Raw genomic sequence first — 17923 nt, forward strand, 5'->3', positions numbered from 1 at the left:
GGTATATAGAGGACATCTTTCATGGAGGAGTTTTATCTCCTGCTTTCCTGGAGAAAAGAGGAGGTCATTAATTTAAATTAAATATGATAGAGTTTCTTTCCTGCTGTGCTGGTGAGAAACTTACTGTCAGTCACTATGGGGAGCTCTTTCCTTTGCAAAGTTTCCATAAAAGTGTAGCAGCCCAACAAGATCCACAGAAAATAAAAGGAGGCCTTCTAACTTTGACTTTGTCCTCGTCATTGCTAATAGTATATGGATGTTTGCTGACCTTCACTGTGTTTCCTTTAGTTCAGTTCAGGTCAGTCACTCAGTCGTGTCCGACTCTTTGCGACCCCATGAATCGCAGCAGGACAGGGAAGCTTGGCGTGCTGCAGTCCATGGGGTTGCAAAGAGTCAGACAACAACAACAACACATGATGGTATGTAGAAGACTGGTAATCATTCAACAAGTGATAGCTACTATTATTAAAGGTTAGAGAGGGAGAAGTAGACCAAAGGCAGAATTTAGGCTAACAGCAACATAAAAGCAGACACTTTTTATGTTTATGGAACAAATAATGACTGTGGTTTTCTTTATTGAAATGATGGCTGTGTGCCAGTCACATTAAGTTCAGTTCAGTTCAGTTCAGTTCAGTCGCTCAGTCATGTCTGACTCTTTGCGACCCCATGAATCGCAGCACACCAGGCCTCCCTGTCCATCACCAACTCCCAGAGTTCACTCAGACTCACGGCCATTGAGTCGGTGATGACATCCAGCCATCTCATCCTCTGTCGTCCCCTTCTCCTCCTGCCCCCAATCCCTCCCAGCATCAGAGTCTTTTCCAATGAGTCAGCTCTTCACATGAGGTGGCTGAAGTATTGGAGTTTCAGCTTTAGCATCATTCCTTCCAAGGAAATCCCAAGGCTGATCTCCTTCAGCATGGACTGGTTGGATCTCCTTGCAGTCCAAGGGACTCTCAAGAGTCTTCTCCAACAACACAGTTCAAAAACATCAATTCTTCGGCACTCAGCCTTCTTCACAGTCCAACTCTCACATCCATACATGACCACAGGAAAAACCATAGCCTTGACTAGATGGACCTTAGTTGGCGAAGTAATGTCTCTACTTTTCAATATGCTATCTAGGTTGGTCATAACTTTCCTTCCAAGGAGTAAGTGTCTTTTAATTTCATGGCTGCAGTCACCATCTGCAGTGATTTTGGAGCCCCAAAAATAAAGTCTGACACTGTTTCCACTGTTTCCCCATCTATTTCCCATGAAGTGATGGGACCGGATGCCATGATCTTAGTTTTCTGAATGTTGAGCTTTAAGCCAACTTTTTCACTCTCCTCTTTCACTTTCATCGAGAGGCTTTTTAGTTCCTCTTCACTTTCTGCCATAAGGGTGGTGTCATCTGCATATCTGAGGTTATTGATATTTCTCCCAGCAATCTTGATTCCAGCTTGTGTTTTTTCCAGCCCAGCATTTCTCATGATGTACTCTGCATATAAGTTAAATAAGTAGGGTGACAATATACAGCTTTGATGTACTTCTTTTCCTGTCTGGAACCAGTTTTTTGTTCCATGTCCACTTCTAAACTGTTGCTTCCTGACCTGCATACAGATTTCTCAGGAGGCAGGTTAGGTGGTCTGGTATGTCCATCTCTTTCAGAATTTTCCATAGTTTATTGTGATCCACACAGTCAAAGGCTTTGGCATAGTCAATAAAGCAGAAATAGATGTTTTTCTGGAACTCTCTTGCTCTTTCCATGATCCAGCAGATGTTGGATTAAATCACATTAAATCTCATTAAATCTGTTATTTAATCCTCATTAAATTAACTGTTATTTAATCCTCATTAAACACTAACCACATGCAGAGTGAAAAACAACTTAGAAAGGTAAATTATCTTGTCCAAAACATCACAGCTAGTAAATGGATAAACTCTCTTACTCCATAGTTAGCACAGAATATACCTATATTGTATTTCTTCTTTGAGGTAAATTTTATAAATATCATAGACTCTCTTTGAAACTTACAGGTGGCCCTAAAAATCATGATATCCAGTTATATTATTTTGTTGATGAAGAAATTTGTTCTTTGAAAAGTAAATAATTGATCTGTGTTTCCTGAGTCTGAATGTTCAACTTTCTTACTATGTACTCACATATGTTTTATGCTTATTTTCCCAGTGAAATCTGAAACTTTTCAGGACATGCTCCCCTTCTTTTGACCTTGAGGACCAAATTTAAATAAAGACAGCAGAGTAATCTGTGAAGTCTAGAATTATACCTTGCCTGTTCTAGCGTATTTTTCTTATTGAGCTATACCATTTCTGAACGTCTGGACTTCCCTGGTGGCTCAGATGGTAAAGTGTCTGCCTACAATGCGGGAGACCCGGGTTCAATCCCTGGCTTGGGAAGAGCTCCTGGAGAAGGAAATGGCAATCCACTCGAGTATTCTTGCCTGGAAAATCCCATGGACGGAGGAGCCTGGTAGGCTACAGTCCATGGTGTTGCAAAGAGTCGGACACGACTGAGCGACTTCACTTTCACCATTTCTGAAGACTATAGATTTTACCAGCTAATGGATTGGACTTGGCTTTCTAATTAATTGTGTGCTCAGCTTTGATCATTTTGTTTCTAGAGTGAACTGTTTAGTTTCGAGTATTGTAGCATACTTCACTTTAGGTTCCCGGCAGCCAGCTCATATTGATCATCCTGGCGTTAGAAAACTGCTTGACCTACATTTGGTTGCTTCCCAACTGGTTGCTCCCCTCTAGTGCTTGGTTTCCTGAAGAGCATATAATCAGACAGTTTCCTTTAAACTTCACAGTATAAGTCAGTTACTGTGGCTTGTGTTGTGTGTGTTTGCACATGTGCATGCATTTGTATTAATCTCCTCACATTAGTCAGTCTTTTTTCTGACTGTAGTGATCCAATTAATGTTACTACATGCCTTACAGATACTGGCTTCTGGAATCATGAAACTCCAAGTGTCTGTGCTAGTGATGGCCTCATTTGGTTTTCTGGGCTACACAAGGGCTGAGATCTTCACGTCTGCTGATATGCACCAGGGAAGGTTGTATTCTCCGCAGATGAGTCTTAGTTCCCCACATCAGGTTGGCCGACTTATTCTCCATCAGGGTGGAAAAGTCTCACCTACATGTTTTTACCTGTAACTAGGCGGACACGACTGAAGCGACTTAGCAGCAGTAGCAGCAGCAGCAGGGGACAGTGAGAAAGGAATTTCCAGAAATTAATACTTTTTGTTTTAGAGGCCATTAAGGAACTGACCTGGAGAAGGCAATGGCACCCCGCTCTAGTGCTCTTGCCTGGAAGATCCCATGGATGGAGGAGCCTGGTAGGCTGCAGTCCATGGGGTTTCTAAGAGTTGGACATGACTGAGTGACTTCACTTTCACTTTTCACCTTCATGCCTTGGAGAAGGAAATGGCAACCCACTCCAGTGTTCTTGCCTGGAGAATCCCAGGGACGGCGGAGCCTGGTGGGCTGCTGTCTGTGGGGTCACACAGAGTCAGACACGACTGAAGCAACTTAGCAGCAGCAGCAGCAGCAAGGAACTGACCGCACATTGCCCAAAGATTTTTTCTGTGAAACGTGTTTGTGGTGTGTACCCTTTCTGTGAGGTCTAGATATTCTCAGAACCTTTAGGAATGCTCAGGTACTTTTTGTGGAGTGTCACAAAAGTGATTCCACACTAGTGATCGTTTCCCAGGTGGTGCGGTGGTGAGGAATCTGCCTGCCAATGCAGGAGATGCAGGTTCGATCCCTGGGTCAGAAAGATCCCCTGGAGTAGGAAATGGCAAGCCTCAGTGTTCTTGCCTGGAAAATTCCATGAACAGAAGAGCCTGGCAGGCAGCAGTCCATGGGGTTGCACAGAGTCATCCATGTTTGAGCATACATGCATAATGATTATAGGTGGTGTACATTATATGACTTGAGAATCCAGTCTCCTCTTTTCTTCCTCACCTGAAACTTCAGAGTTCATTTCTATGTATTGAAGTGGTTTTATCCTCCAGGATTTCCATGCCCCACATGATAAGATTAGCTGTATGGTGAAAGGATGAGATAAAGGCCCTTCCTTAATGACAGAGTTCACTGTATGGACCAAGTGTTGAACATCCCTCTGGGAGTGTCTTTCTGTCTTCAAGCCAAAGGCTAAAACAGTGTGACCATCAGATCTCCTTAAGCTTCTCAACTGAGTGATCCAGAAAGAGCTTCTCTCTTCTGTCTCAGGGGACCCACCTTTCATTGGAGCTTTTGTCCCAGTGAAGCAAGCTGGGAAACCACTTGTCCAGTTCTGACGGGCCCTTTCTTCTATCCCCTTGTAGGGCGCGTGGCTAAGTTGATTTCTGTGGAAGAAGAATTGGTCCAGGCTCTGAAAGAATACATTGTTTTGGCTGAAGCCAAACTGTCTGTGATGAAAAGGTAAAGATAATTCATTATTTCCACAGTCTAGGATCTTGCACTTATTCTCCAGATGTAGAAATTCACCTGAATATGGTCCTCTAGCATGCCTAGCAGAAATAAGTGCAAATCTTCTTTGAAGGGACACACTTTAAATCCAGGCCACATAAGCCCTAGTGCTTTCCCAAATAATCTGCCTGCAATGTGGGAGAAAGTGAAAATGAAAGTCGCTCAGTTGTATCCGACTCTTTGCAACTTCATGGACTATACAGTCCATGGAATTCTCCAGGCAAGAATATTGGAGTGGGTAGCTGTTCCCTTCTCCAGGGAATCTTCCCAACCCAGGGATCGAACCCAGGTCTCCCTCATTGCAGGTGTATTCTTTACCAGCTGAGCCACCATGGAAGCCCAAGAATACTGGAGTGGGTAGCCTATCCCTTCTGTAGAGGATCTTCCCAACCCAGGAATTGAACTGGGGTCTCCTGCACTGCAGATAGATTCTTTACCATCTGAGCTACCAGGGAATCCCAGCAATGTGGCAGACTTAGGTTCAATCCCTGGGTCAGGAAGATTCCCCTGGAGAAGAAAATGGCTACCCACTCCAGTATTCTTGCTTGGAGAATTCCATGGACAGAGGAGCCTGGTGGGCTACAATCCATGGAGTCATAAAGAGTTAGACATGACTGAGTGACTAACACTTTCACTTTCACATAGACCCTGCTGCTGAGTTCACAATTATAAATTTCAAAACCTATTCACTGTGTCAGCAGAATAGAAAACAAAATTGAATTTAGACACCCAAGAACTTGAGATAATAAAGGCATATAAGATATTTAAAATGAAATAGAAAACATAAGACAGCAACAGAATTCATCAGAAGACCATGCAGATTTGAATGGCATTGAAACGTATAATATCATTTATGAAACGAATCGCCAGTATAGGTTTGATGCATGATACTGGATGCTTGGGGCTGATGCACTGAGACAACCCAGAGGGATGGTATGGGGAGGGAGGAGGGAGGGGGGTTCAAGATGGGGAACACGTGTATACCTGTGGCGGATTCATGTTGATGTATGGCAAAACCAATACAATATTGTAAAGTAATTAACCTCCAATTAAAATAAATTTATATTAAAAAAAGAAAAGAACCAAATATATGTTCTAAAAGTTAAAAGCAGTTCTTGAAATTGAAGGCTCACTGGATGGGTTAAATAACATGTACTGGTTACTAAGCTACCCAAGAGACATCTTGGATTCAGACTTAACCCTTCTATTAATATATTCTGCTTTGGTCTTGGAGATGGGAGTTGGCACACTTTATTTCTCTTTTATTAGTTGGCTTCCTGTCAGTTTCTGCCAACTGGAGGGCACTAAAAGTAGAATGAAATGCAACAGGAAGAAGTGACCTGTACTTTTCCTGTTTTGCTTGCCATTCCATGAATGTCAGTCCCTCAGTAGTTGTAAACTTCAGCATTAATAGGTATTCCCCATTTTTTTCTCAGTCTTCTAGAAGCAGTCATAGTTTGTGTTCATTGATGGCAGCTTCATCAAGTCAGTGCTCTTACTTCAAAGGCTCGAGTCCCAGACCTTTGGTGCCTCCCTCTCCAGCTCCAGAAATAGTCAGACAGCATTGTCTTCTTCAGAAGTCAGTCCCTGGGTTTAAACCAGAGTCCTCCTTATACCTTTTTCCTTGTTCCCCTAGTTGTAGGGGTGGGAGCTGCTTCTGCAGTTACTATCACTGTATTATTTCAGTGTTCCTTTTCTGTCTTTTCATTTCCTGTGGTGAGTTCTCTTTGATTCAGTGGTGTGTTCCACAACAGATACAGAGCAGACTAGGCCAGCTAAACGAAGAATAGATATCCCAGAGATTTGCCTGGAGAAGTCAATCAGACATAAAAGGCCACATACTATATGACTGAATTTATATGAAATGTTTAGACTAGGCAAATACATAGAGACATATCAAATTAGTGGTTGCCTAGGGCTGGGAAAAAGGAAGGAGAGTGGGGAGTGGGTATAGCATTTCTAATGGGTATAGCATTTCTTTATGGGGAGATGAACATGTTCTGTAGTTCACGGTAATGTGCAATTCTGTGAGTATACTAAAAACTACTCAGTCATACACATTAAAGGATTAATTTTCTGGTATGTAAATTATATATCAATAAAGCTTATTTTAAAAAGTGAGTTCACTCAGGTTTAAATATAAGACAAAAGATTCCCAATTATGGTGAATGAGAGATCCTGTTTACTTCATCAAGGCAAAAATGTTGACAAAATAACATTTCAGTGAAAGATTCCATTGAGTTTTGAATTTCCTGGTCAGGATAGAACTGCTTGGCAAGCAAGAAAAAGCCATTATTTTTTAGAAATTTACCTTTTTTTCCTTAGATGCTGTACTGTTTTTAATATGCATTAAAAATAATATTGTAGAAATGAATCTGAATATAATAGTAATCACAAGAAATGAAAGTACATTAAACTTAGCAGTTAAAAGAGAAATAGTCACTTACTTATCATATATTCATAGAGTGCATAAAACTTTATGCCAGGCTATATTGTAAACACTTAGGACATAAGTGAGTAAAATAGACAAAAATTCCCATTCTCAGAAACTAACATTCTAGCTGAGGAAAAGAAGCAATACAATATACTGGATAAGTATGTTATATAGTATGTTAAAATATTAACAAGTGCTATAAAAAAAGAAAACTAGAATAAGGTAAACAAGCCTGAAGGTTGCTGCAGTTTAACTGATACATTCTCATATTCAGAAAAAAATTTAGCTATATCATGTTTACAAAAGAGACAGAAACCAAAGAATACAGAAAGGTTAAATAGTAAAAGAATTGTAAAATATACTCCAGGCAGTTGTTTTTAAATTCGTATTTATTTATTTATTTTTGGCTGTGCTGGGTACTTGTTGCTGCGCGTGAGCTTTCTCTAGCTGTGGTACACAGGTTTCTTACTGCAGTTCCTTCTCATATTGCAGAGCACAGACTCTAGGGCATGCAGGCTTCAGTAATTGTGGCATGTGAGCTCACTAGTTGCAACTCTCAGACTCTAGAGTGTGGGCTCGGTAGTTGGAGCACGCGGTCGTAGCTGCTGCTTGGCATGTGGAATCCTCATAGACCAATGATTATCCCCTGCATTGTCAGAACCACTGGACCACCAGGGAAGCTCTCCAGGCAGTTATTAAAACCAGTATGGCAAGTTGATATCAGACAAAATGATCTTTAAAGCAAAAAATGATATTAAGGATACTAAATTTGTTTGGGTGTATGCCGTACAAGTACTAAAGTATAAACTTTCTGGGAAGAATTGTAAAGCCATAATTATTGTGAGATATTTTAACATATGCACACAGTCATTGATAGATCAAGCAAATGAAAACACATTAAAGTAGTAGATGATTTGAATAGCACAATAAAAAAGCTTGGTATACTGAGCGCATGTAGAACCTTCCTTGCTCATTTCAAGTGCACATAGAACATATAAAAAGCTCCATACACACTAGGTCATACTTCACTTTTAAGAATATGTATCACCATTCCATGAAATTAGAAAGCAACAAAAATAACTTTTAAAAGTTCATGTTTAAAAAGATATATGTGTGTGTATGTGTAGTGTATATATATGTGTGTGTGTGTATATATATATATATATATGTAATAGTAATGATATCGTCGTAGAAATTAGAAAACATTTAGAGTGGAATGAATAATAAAAATTTTATGTATCAAATCTTGAGGAATGCATCTATATTGTCTTGGAGGGATATTTATAGCCTAAATTCCAAAGGGAGAAAGGCTGAAATTAATAAGGTAAATTTTATGAAAGTAAATGAAAATTCTGCATAGTATTTTAAGGTTCAAAACCAATACAATATTGTAAAGTAATTGACCTTCAATTAAAATAAATAAATTTAAATTAAAAAAAAGAAACTGCAGTCATTTTATTTTTTAATTGTAAAAACTGGTTTTACAAGGATGAAAATCTCATTTATGTTCTGAATGTTAAGAGAATCTTTATAGATAGTTTTGTTGATTAGCATATGAAGACATAATGCCTTGATTATCAGGAAGATAACCAATGTCTGACAATTATAGTTTACATCTTTAATGAGCATATACCTTTTCTACAGCAATTATTTTTAAAATCTTCCTTTCCTGTAGCAAACTGTTCTAGTCCCCAAATTATAAATTAAACATACTTTGGAATTATTGAAACAAACCTTTCAATATATAATGACAAGATAAACAATACGTATACATGTAAGTTAAATTTTGTAAAAATAGACATTAAAGATTTGGTAAACCTTTTCATTGTTGATCAAACTAGTTGTGATTGTAACATGACTTATATTTTCAGAATACTTTTAAGAGTCTGCTGTGTTTTCAAAGTTTATTCAGAACTGTAGGTTTCCAACCCCTGACTCCATTTAAACTTTCCTACACAAATTTGGAAAACTCAGCAGTGGCCACAGGACTGGAAAAGGTCAGTTTTCATTCTAGTCCCAAAGAAAGGCAATGCCAAAGAATGCTCAAACTACTGCACAATTGTACTCATCTCACATGCTAGTAAAGTAATGCTCAAAATTCTCCAAGCCAGGCTTCAATAATATGTGAACCGTGAACTTCCTGATGTTCAAGCTGGTTTTAGAAAAGGCAGAGGAACCAGAGATCAAATTGCCAACATCCACTGGATCATCGACAAAGCAGAAGAGTTCCAGAAAAACATCTATTTCTGCTTTATTGACTATGCCAAAGCCTTTGACTGTGTGGATCACAATAAACTGTGGAAAATTCTGAAAGAGATGGGCATACCAGATCACCTGACCTGCCTCTTGAGAAATCTGTATGCAGGTCAGGGAGCAACAGTTAGAACTGGACACAGAACAACAGACTGGTTCCAAATCAGGAAAAGAGTAAGTCAAGGCTTTACATTATCACCCTGCTTATTTAACTTACATGCAGAGTACATCATGAGAAATGCTGGGCTGGAAGAAGCACAAGCTGGAATCAAGATTGCCGGGAGAAATATCAATAACCTCAGATATGCAGATGACACCACCCTTATGGCAGAGAGTGAAGAAGAGCTAAAGAGCCTCTTGATGAAAGTGAAAGAGGAGAGTGAAAAAGTTGGCTTAAAGCTCAACATTCAGAAAATGAAGATCATGGCATCTGGTCCCATCACTTCATGGCAAATAGATGGGGAAACAGTGGAAATGGTGAAAGACAATTTTTGGGGCTCCAAAATCACTGCAGATGGTAACTGCAACCATGACATTAAGAGATGCTTACTCCTTGGCAGGAAGTTATGACCAACCTAGACAGCATATTGAAAAGCAGAGACATTACTTTCTCAACAAAGGTCTGTCTAGTCAAGGCTATGGTTTTTCCAGTGGTCATGTATGGATGTGAGAGTTGGACTGTGAAGAAAGCTGAGCACTGTAGAATTGATGCTTTTGAACTGTGTTGTTGGAGAAGACTCTTGAGAGTCCCTTGGACTGCAAGGAGATCCAACCTGTCCATCCTAAAGGAGATCAATCTTGAGTGTTCATTGGAAGGAATGATGCTGAAGCTGAAGCTTCAATACTTTGGTCACCTGATGCGAAGAGCTGACTCATTGGAAAAGGCCCTGATGCTGGGAAAGATTGAAGACGGGAGAAGAAGGGGACAACAGAGGATGAGATGGTTGGATGGCATCACTGACTCAATGGACATGAGTTTGGGTAAACTCTAGGAGTTGACGATGGACAGGGAGGCCTGGCGTGCTGCAGTCCATGGGATCGCAGAGTCGGACACGACTGAGTGACTGAACTGACACAAATTGAGTTAGCCACTATAAGGTTTACAGTTTTCTATTTCTACAGTGAGCCAGTCAAAGAGTTAGAAGAATGATAGGGAAAACCCCAGGAAAGTAGAAGAAAGGAAACCATTCCGATAAAGTAGAAATTAGTGAAGTCAGAAAAATAAAAGATGCAGTTTAGAGAATCATCAAAACCGGAAGTTGGTAATATTTGGAAATGTTAGCAAGATAATCAGTCCTCTGACTGGGATGGTCAAGAAAAAAAGAAAGGAAAACAAATAAACAATATTAGAAGTAAAAACTGATACATAGCTATACATACAGTGAGGTTAAAAATAAATGCATAGTGTGAGTCACAGGATTAACAAATGGGTAAAGGAGTTGAATAGACATTTCTGCAAAAAAGATACTCAAATGGCCAAGTCACATCTGAAGATGTGACCAGCATTGCAAGTCATTAAGGAAATGCTAATCAAAACTACAGTGAGATACCACGTCACATCTGTTAGGATAGGTGCTATAAAAAAATGAAGGCAGAAAATAACAAATATTGGCAAGAATGTGAAGAAATTGGGATCCTTGTGCACCGTTGTTGGGAATGCAAAATGACGCTGTCCCTATGGAAAACAGTATGACGATGCATCAAAAAATTTAAAATAGAATTACCATATGGTCTAGTAATTCCACTTCTGGTATACCCAAAAGAATTGGAGGAAGAGTCTCCAGGACTTATATCTATGTTTATAATAATATTATTCACAGTAGTCAACAAGTGGAAGGAAGCCAAATGTCTATCTACAGGTGAATGGATAAACACAGTTTGGTATAGACATATGATGGAATTTTATTCTGCCTTGAAGAAGAAGGAAATTCTGGTACATCCTGCAGCATGGATGAACCTTAAGAATATTGTGCTAAGTAAAGTGAGCCAATCATAAAAAACTAATACTGTATGATTCCATTTATATTAGGTATTTTTACAGTAGTTAAATTCACAGAAGCAGAAAGCAGAATGATGGTTGAGGGGACTGCAGGGAAAGAGTAAAATGAGTTGTTGGTTAGTGGGTAAAGAGTTTTAAGTTTTGCAAGATGTAGAAGTTCTCGACATTGGTTGTGCAGCAGTGTGAATATATTTAACATTGCTGAACTGTACAGTTGAAAATGCTTAAGATGGTGGACTTCCCTGGTTGTGCAGTGGATATGAATCTGCCTGCCAATGCAGGGGACTTGATCTCTGGTCCGGGAAGATCCCACATGCCATGGAGGAACTAAGCTCATGCACAACTACTGAGCCTGCGTGTTGCAGCTACCAAAGCCCTTGTGCTTAGAACCTGTGCTCTACAACAAGAGAAGCCACTGCAATGAGAAGACTGTGCACCCAACGAAGAATAACCCCCCTCTTGCTGCAACTAGAGAAAGCCCGAGCAAAAGCAACAAAGACCCAGTGCAGCCAAAAATAAATAAGTAGATTAAAAAATTTTAAGATGGTTAAGATGGTAAATTTTGTAAGTATTTTAGCAGAATTTAAACTTTTAATTAATATTAATTTTAAGATTATGAACAACTGTCTGCTAATAATTTTGAAAAGTTAGAATGAAGTAGGCAGTATCTTAGAAAAATATAAATTACCAAAACTGAAAACATGAGTAGACCTATGATTATTAAAGACATTAATTCTGAAGTTTAATACTGCCCCCCAAAGATAAAACCATTGTTGCTTTGGTTCCCACATTCTTCTTTTAGCCCTTCTTATCTCTGCTAGTGAGAGCAGTGAAGGAAGAGTTCGTGGGTCAGTGCATTGGAGCCTGTGTCCCTTCTCTATGTGTCCCCTAGCTACATTTGGAGCTTTAAATTCCATTGCTTATACCAACCCTCTGCATTAGTTGGTCTATCTCTTTAGTCTTTCCTCGGTCTCTATTTTGAAATGATATAGTTTCCTCTTGGAAAGTTTCCATTTCATTTATTTTTCCTGTTATCCACTGTTGCTACTGCTGCTAAGTCGTTTCAGTTGTGTCCGACTCTGTGCGACCCCATAGATGGCAGCCCACCAGGCTCCCCTGTCCCTGGGATTCTCCAGGCAAGAACCCTAGAGTGGGTTGCCATTTCCTTCTCCAATGCATGAAAGTGAAAAGTGAAAGTGAAGTCGCTCAGTCGTGTCCAACCCTCAGTGACCCCATGGACTGCAGCCTTCCAGGCTCCTCCATCCATGGGATTGTCCAGGCAAGAGTACTGGAGTGGGGTGCCATTGCCTTCTCCGGTTATCCATTGTTAGGGTTCATTTAAAATCTTAGCTGATCAAAGGACTTGATAAGACTCCAGGAGGCTGTCCTTACTAGCCAGCGCTTGAGGGTTCATGCTCAAAAAGTATGGATTTGACATTTCACATGCTTACTTTGAAATTGCCCATTTTGCCCTGTCCTGTTTTGGACTTTACCTATTATCACCTGTTTGATATATTACCCTTGGTGTCATGGATGATACCTGGATAGTTGGGGTGTGAATCCAGGGTTCTTGAGATTGGAGAAGGAGATGGTTGCTCTGTTAAGAATGCTCACCTCTTCAGCTAAGCTGCTGCTGACCACACTCCCTTCTGGGCTCTATGTCTGCTTGTTGCTTCTCTAGGGTTCTGATTATACCCTGGAAGGCCAGTTCACAGCACTCTTCCTGAACTGTATACTTAGCTGTCTGATTTATTAATATGCGTGAATAGTTTCATGGATATCTTGAGTTTCTTGTTTCTCAGATAAGATTGAGAGGTATTTTTGGAATGATGACAGTGGTTTCATCACCTCTCCTCCATTTATTCATGTATTCTACATGTAACAAATATTTAGTGTGTAATTATCACGTGCCAAACATTGTTTTTGGAGCTAGACTACAGCAGTTAAAAACCAGCAAACAGGACTTCCCTGGTGGTTTACTGCTTGGGAATCTGACTGCCAATGCAGGGGACACAGGTTCGATCCCTGGTCCAGAAAGATTTCACATGCAGCGAGGCCACTAAGCCTGCAACCTGCAAATACTGAAGCCCCTGTGCCTAGAGTCTGTGCTGTTCAGTAAGAGAAGCCACCACAATGAGAAGCCTATACAACGCAACTAGAGAGTAGCCCCTGCTCATGGCAACTAGAGAAAGCCCATGCACAGCAATGGAGACCCAGTACATACACGAAGGAAAAAAAAAAAAAAACCACCACCAAACAAAAAATAATTCTAGCCCCAGTAGCATGGGGAGACCAAAAACTTAACATATAAGTAAATTATATTGTAGAAAGTGTCAAAAATCATGGGAAAAAAGAAAAGTAGAGCCGGGTAAAGGGGATCTGGACTTCTAGAAGCAGGGACTATTTGTGCTACTAAATCAGATATGCAGATGACACCACCCTTATGGAAGAAAGTGAAGAAGAACTAAAGCGCCTCTTGATGAAAGTGAAAGAGGAGAGTGAATAAGTTGGCTTAAGCTCAACATTCAGAAAACTGAGATCATGGCATCCTGTCCCATCACTTCATGGCAATAAGATGGGAAACAGTGGAAACAGTGGCTGATTTTATTTTTTGGGGCTCCAAAATCACTGCAGATGGTGATTGCAGCCATGAAATTAAAAGACGCTTACTCCTTGGCAGGAAAGTTATGACCAACCTAGACAGCATTTTAAAAAGCAGAGACATTACTTTGTCAACAAAGGTCCATCTAGTCAAGGCTATGGTTTTTCCAGTGGTCATGTATGGATGTGAGTGTTGGACTGTGAAGAAAGCTGAGTGCTGAAGAATTGATGCTTTTGAAGTGTGGTGTTGGAGAAGACTCTTGAGAGTCCCTTGGACTGCAAGGAGATCCAACCTGTCCATCCTAAAGGAGATCAGTCCTGGGGCTATGGTTTTTCCAGTGGTCATGTATGGATGTGAAAGTTAGACTATAAAGAAAACTGGTTGCCGAAGAATTGATGATTTTGAACTGTGTTGTTGGAGAAGACTCTTGAGAGTCCCTTGAACTGCAAGGAGATCCAACTGGTCCATCCTAAAGGAGATCAGTCCTGGATGTTCATTGGAAGGACTGATGTTGAAGCTGAAACTCCAATACTTTGGCCACATCATGCGAATAGCTGACTCATTTGAAAAGACCCTGATGGGCAGGAGTAGGGGATGACAGAAGATGAGATGGCTGGATGACATCACCAACTCAATGGACATGAGTTTTGGTGGACTCTGGGAGTTGGTGATGGACAGGGAGGCCTGGTGTGCTGCTGTTCTTGGGGTCGCGAAGAGTCGGATGGACACGACTGAGCAACTGAACTGAAATGAAATAGGATGGTCAGTATAATCCTCATCAGGGAAGTGATATTTTAGCCATATAGTGATGTGAAGAAGACAGCCAAATAGCAGCATCTACAGTGAAGGTCCTAAAGGAGGAGTTTGGTGGGTTTAAGGAGTAGTGGAAAGCAAGAATGAGGAAGGCAGAGTGAGCAAGAGGGAGAGTAGTAGAAGATGAGGTCAGCAAGACAGTGAAGGGCCAGATTATTTAGGACCTTGTGAACCATGGAGGCTAATTTTTACTGAGTGATACTGGCAGTTTGGGAAAGATTTTGATCAGAGGAGTAGCATGTGTATGCATGCTAAGTTGTTTCAGTTGTATCTGACTCTGCGACCTATGGACTGTAGCCTGCCAGGCTCCTCTGTCTGCGGGATTCTCCAGGCAAGACTACTGGAGTGGGTTGCCGTGCCCTCCTCCAGGGGATCTTTGCAACCCGGGAATCGAACCCATGTCTCTGATGTCTCTTGCATTGCAGGCAGCTTCTTTACCTACTGAGCCACCTGGGAAGCCCAAGAGTAGTATGGTTTGCTCTTATGGATGGTAATTGCTTTACAGTGTTGTGGTGGTCTCTGCCATATATCAGTGCAAATCAGTCATAATTATATATATATCATCTTTCTCTGTAGCCTCCCCCTGAACTTCCCCATTTTCCGCCCTCTAAGTTGTCACAGAGCACCAGGCTGGGCTCCCTGTGTTACAAGCAGTTTCCTGCTCTTTATCTGTTTTACACTTGTTAGGGGTGTGTGTGTGTGTGTGTGTGTGTGTGTGTGTGTCTGGGCTCCCTGTGTTACAAGCAGTTTCCTGCTCTACTGCTCTTTATCTGTTTTACACTTTTTAGGGTGTGTGTGTGTGTGTGTGTGTAATATATGTAAATGCTACTATCCTGAGTTTGTCGTACCGTCTCCTTATCCTGCTGTGTCTATGAGACTTCTCTACTTTTGCGTCTCTATCGCTGCCCTGCAAATAAGTTAATCAGTACCATCTTTCTAGATTCCATATATATGTGTTAATATGAGATATTTATTTTTCTCTTTCTGACTTAATTCACTCTGTATAACAGGCTCTAGGTTCATCCACCTCACTATTACTACTCAAATGCTTCCTTTTAATGGCTGAGTAATATTCCATTGTGTATGCTAAGTCACTTCAGTTGTGTCCGACTCTGTGCGACCCCATAGACGGCAGCCCATCAGGCTCTCCTGTCCCTGGGATTCTCCAGGCAAGAACACTGGAGTGGGTTGCCATTTCCTTTTCCAGTGCATGAAAGTGAAAAGTGAAAGTGAAGTTGCTCAGTCGTGTCCGACTCTTCATGACCACATGGACTGCAGCCTACCAGGCTCCTCCGTCCATGGGATTTTCCAGGCAAGAGTACTGGAGTGGGGTGCCATTGCCTTCTCCTCCATTGTGTATATGTACAACTTATTTATCCATTCATAAGTTAATGAACATCTAGGTTGCTTCCATGTCCTGGCTATTGTAAATAGTGCTGCAGTGAACACTGGGGTGCATGTGTCTTTTTGAATTGTGGTTTTCTCAGTTATTTGCCTAGTATGCTAAATGCCTAGTATGCTAGGTCATATGGTAGTTTTATTCCTAGTTTGTTAAGGAATCTCCGTACTGTTCTCCATAGTGGCTATACCAGTTTACATTCCTACCAACAATGCAGTTGGGTTCCCTTTTCTCCACATCCTTCTGCTCTTATTTGGAAAGGATCTCTCTAGATCTATATTGGGAATAGAGTTCTCTGTTAGGAAAGTATTGGAAAAATCTTAACAGAAGATGTGGTAGCTTGGACTAGAGTGGTCATGACAGAGTTGGTGAGACGATGTCATACTCTAGTGTAGTTTTGAAGGTAGAACCATTGTTATTTCATGCTGGAGTAGAGAGGGAAAGAAAGACAGAAAATGAGAGCAAATCTGGGATTTAGCCTTAAGAGTTAGAAAAATAGAGTTGTTAACTGACATGGGGAAGTGAGTGGGTAGAGCATGTTTGAGGGCAAAGATCGGCAGTTAAATTTGAATTATCTATTATGCTTCTAAGTAGGGATGTCAAAATCATACATTAACATTATAAACAAAGTTAAGATTATACAAAAAATTTAATTAGAGATACTTTTGGCAGACAATAATAGCTTAAGCAATGAGGAAAATGTAATATTACATATAAAAAGAAATCCTAAGATTAGGCAGTTTTAAGGCTGCTTGATTGAGAGGCTCAACCATGTTATGAACTCAGATTCTTTTCATCTCTTCTGCTAATAATGTATCTGCTTCTCCTCAGTTTAGCTTTCTCTGATTAAAATGTCTAATAGTTTTAGGTATCATATTTAGAGACAGCACAATAACTGGCTAAAGAGCTATTTCTTTTTTTTTTATTTATTACTATAACACTGAAGAAATTTTTTCTGACGTCTCCCACTAAACTTATGTCTCATTAGCTTAAATTGCATTAGTTGCCTGTGCTGAGGCAGATCACTAACAAGGGGAACAGGACTTCTGTGATTAACTTAGACTAGTCAGTGCATGATCAGTAGCTGCCCCTAGCTTTCCTCGAAGCATTTTTCTACGTGGAGGGGGTTGGATACCTGAAAATAACAGTTATTTTCATGGGAAACTAGAAGATTATCAACATGACAGCAGAGTTGACAATCAGCATGACTCTTGTAGTAATAAAGACGTAAAATCCACTTCTAATCTACCCGATAAAAGTAACCATGATGTCTGTACGTTTACAGGCTTTTTTTCCCTCCTTAAATACGCTTACTCCTTGAAAGGAAAGTTATGACCAACCTAGACAGCATATTGAAAAGCAGAGACATTACTTTGTCAACAAAGGTCCATCTAGTCAAGGCTGTGGTTTTTCCAGTGGTCATGTATGGATGTGAGAGTTGGACTATAAAGAAAGCTGAGCACCGAAGAATTGATGCTTTTGAACTGTGGTATTGGAGAAAACTCTCGAGAGTCCCTTGGACAGTAAGGAGATCCTTTAGGATGGTCCATCCTAAAGGAAATCAGTCCTGGGTGTTCATTGGAAGGACTGATGTTGAAGCCGAAACTCCAATACTTTGGCCACCTGATGCAAAGAGCTGACTCATTTGAAAAGACCCTGATGGTGGGAAAGATTGAGGGCAGGAGGAGAATGGGATGACAGAGGATGAGATGGTTGGATAGCATCACAGACTCAATGGACATGGATTTGGGTGGACTCTGGGAGTTGGTGATGGACAAGGAGACCTGGTATGCTGCGGTTCATGGGGTCACAAAGAGTCGGACACGAGAGCAACTGAACTGAAATACACTGGCATAAAATTTATACAGGTGTAGTTCAGAGATACTACAGGTGGGTTCAGTTCCAGACTACTGCAGTGAAGCAAATATTGCAATAAAGTGAGTCACG

At 40.6% G+C, this 17923-nt stretch overlaps 1 protein-coding gene across 1 annotated transcript in view; it reads left to right on the top strand.

Annotated features, from left to right (window-relative positions):
• The first annotated feature begins 416 nt into the window (after positions 1 to 416).
• The window catches only part of LOC138086215 (prolyl 4-hydroxylase subunit alpha-2-like), an 88890-nt gene continuing 71383 nt past the window's right edge, over positions 417 to 17923 (top strand). Inside the window, exons 1-2 of the mRNA XM_068981023.1 lie at positions 417 to 471; positions 4332 to 4428. Coding sequence (XP_068837124.1) covers positions 417 to 471; positions 4332 to 4428 — 152 coding nt within the window. The remainder of the gene's footprint in view (positions 472 to 4331; positions 4429 to 17923) is intronic.

The sequence above is a fragment of the Capricornis sumatraensis genome, chromosome 9 (assembly GCF_032405125.1).
Source record: "Capricornis sumatraensis isolate serow.1 chromosome 9, serow.2, whole genome shotgun sequence".
NCBI lineage: Eukaryota > Metazoa > Chordata > Mammalia > Artiodactyla > Bovidae > Capricornis > Capricornis sumatraensis.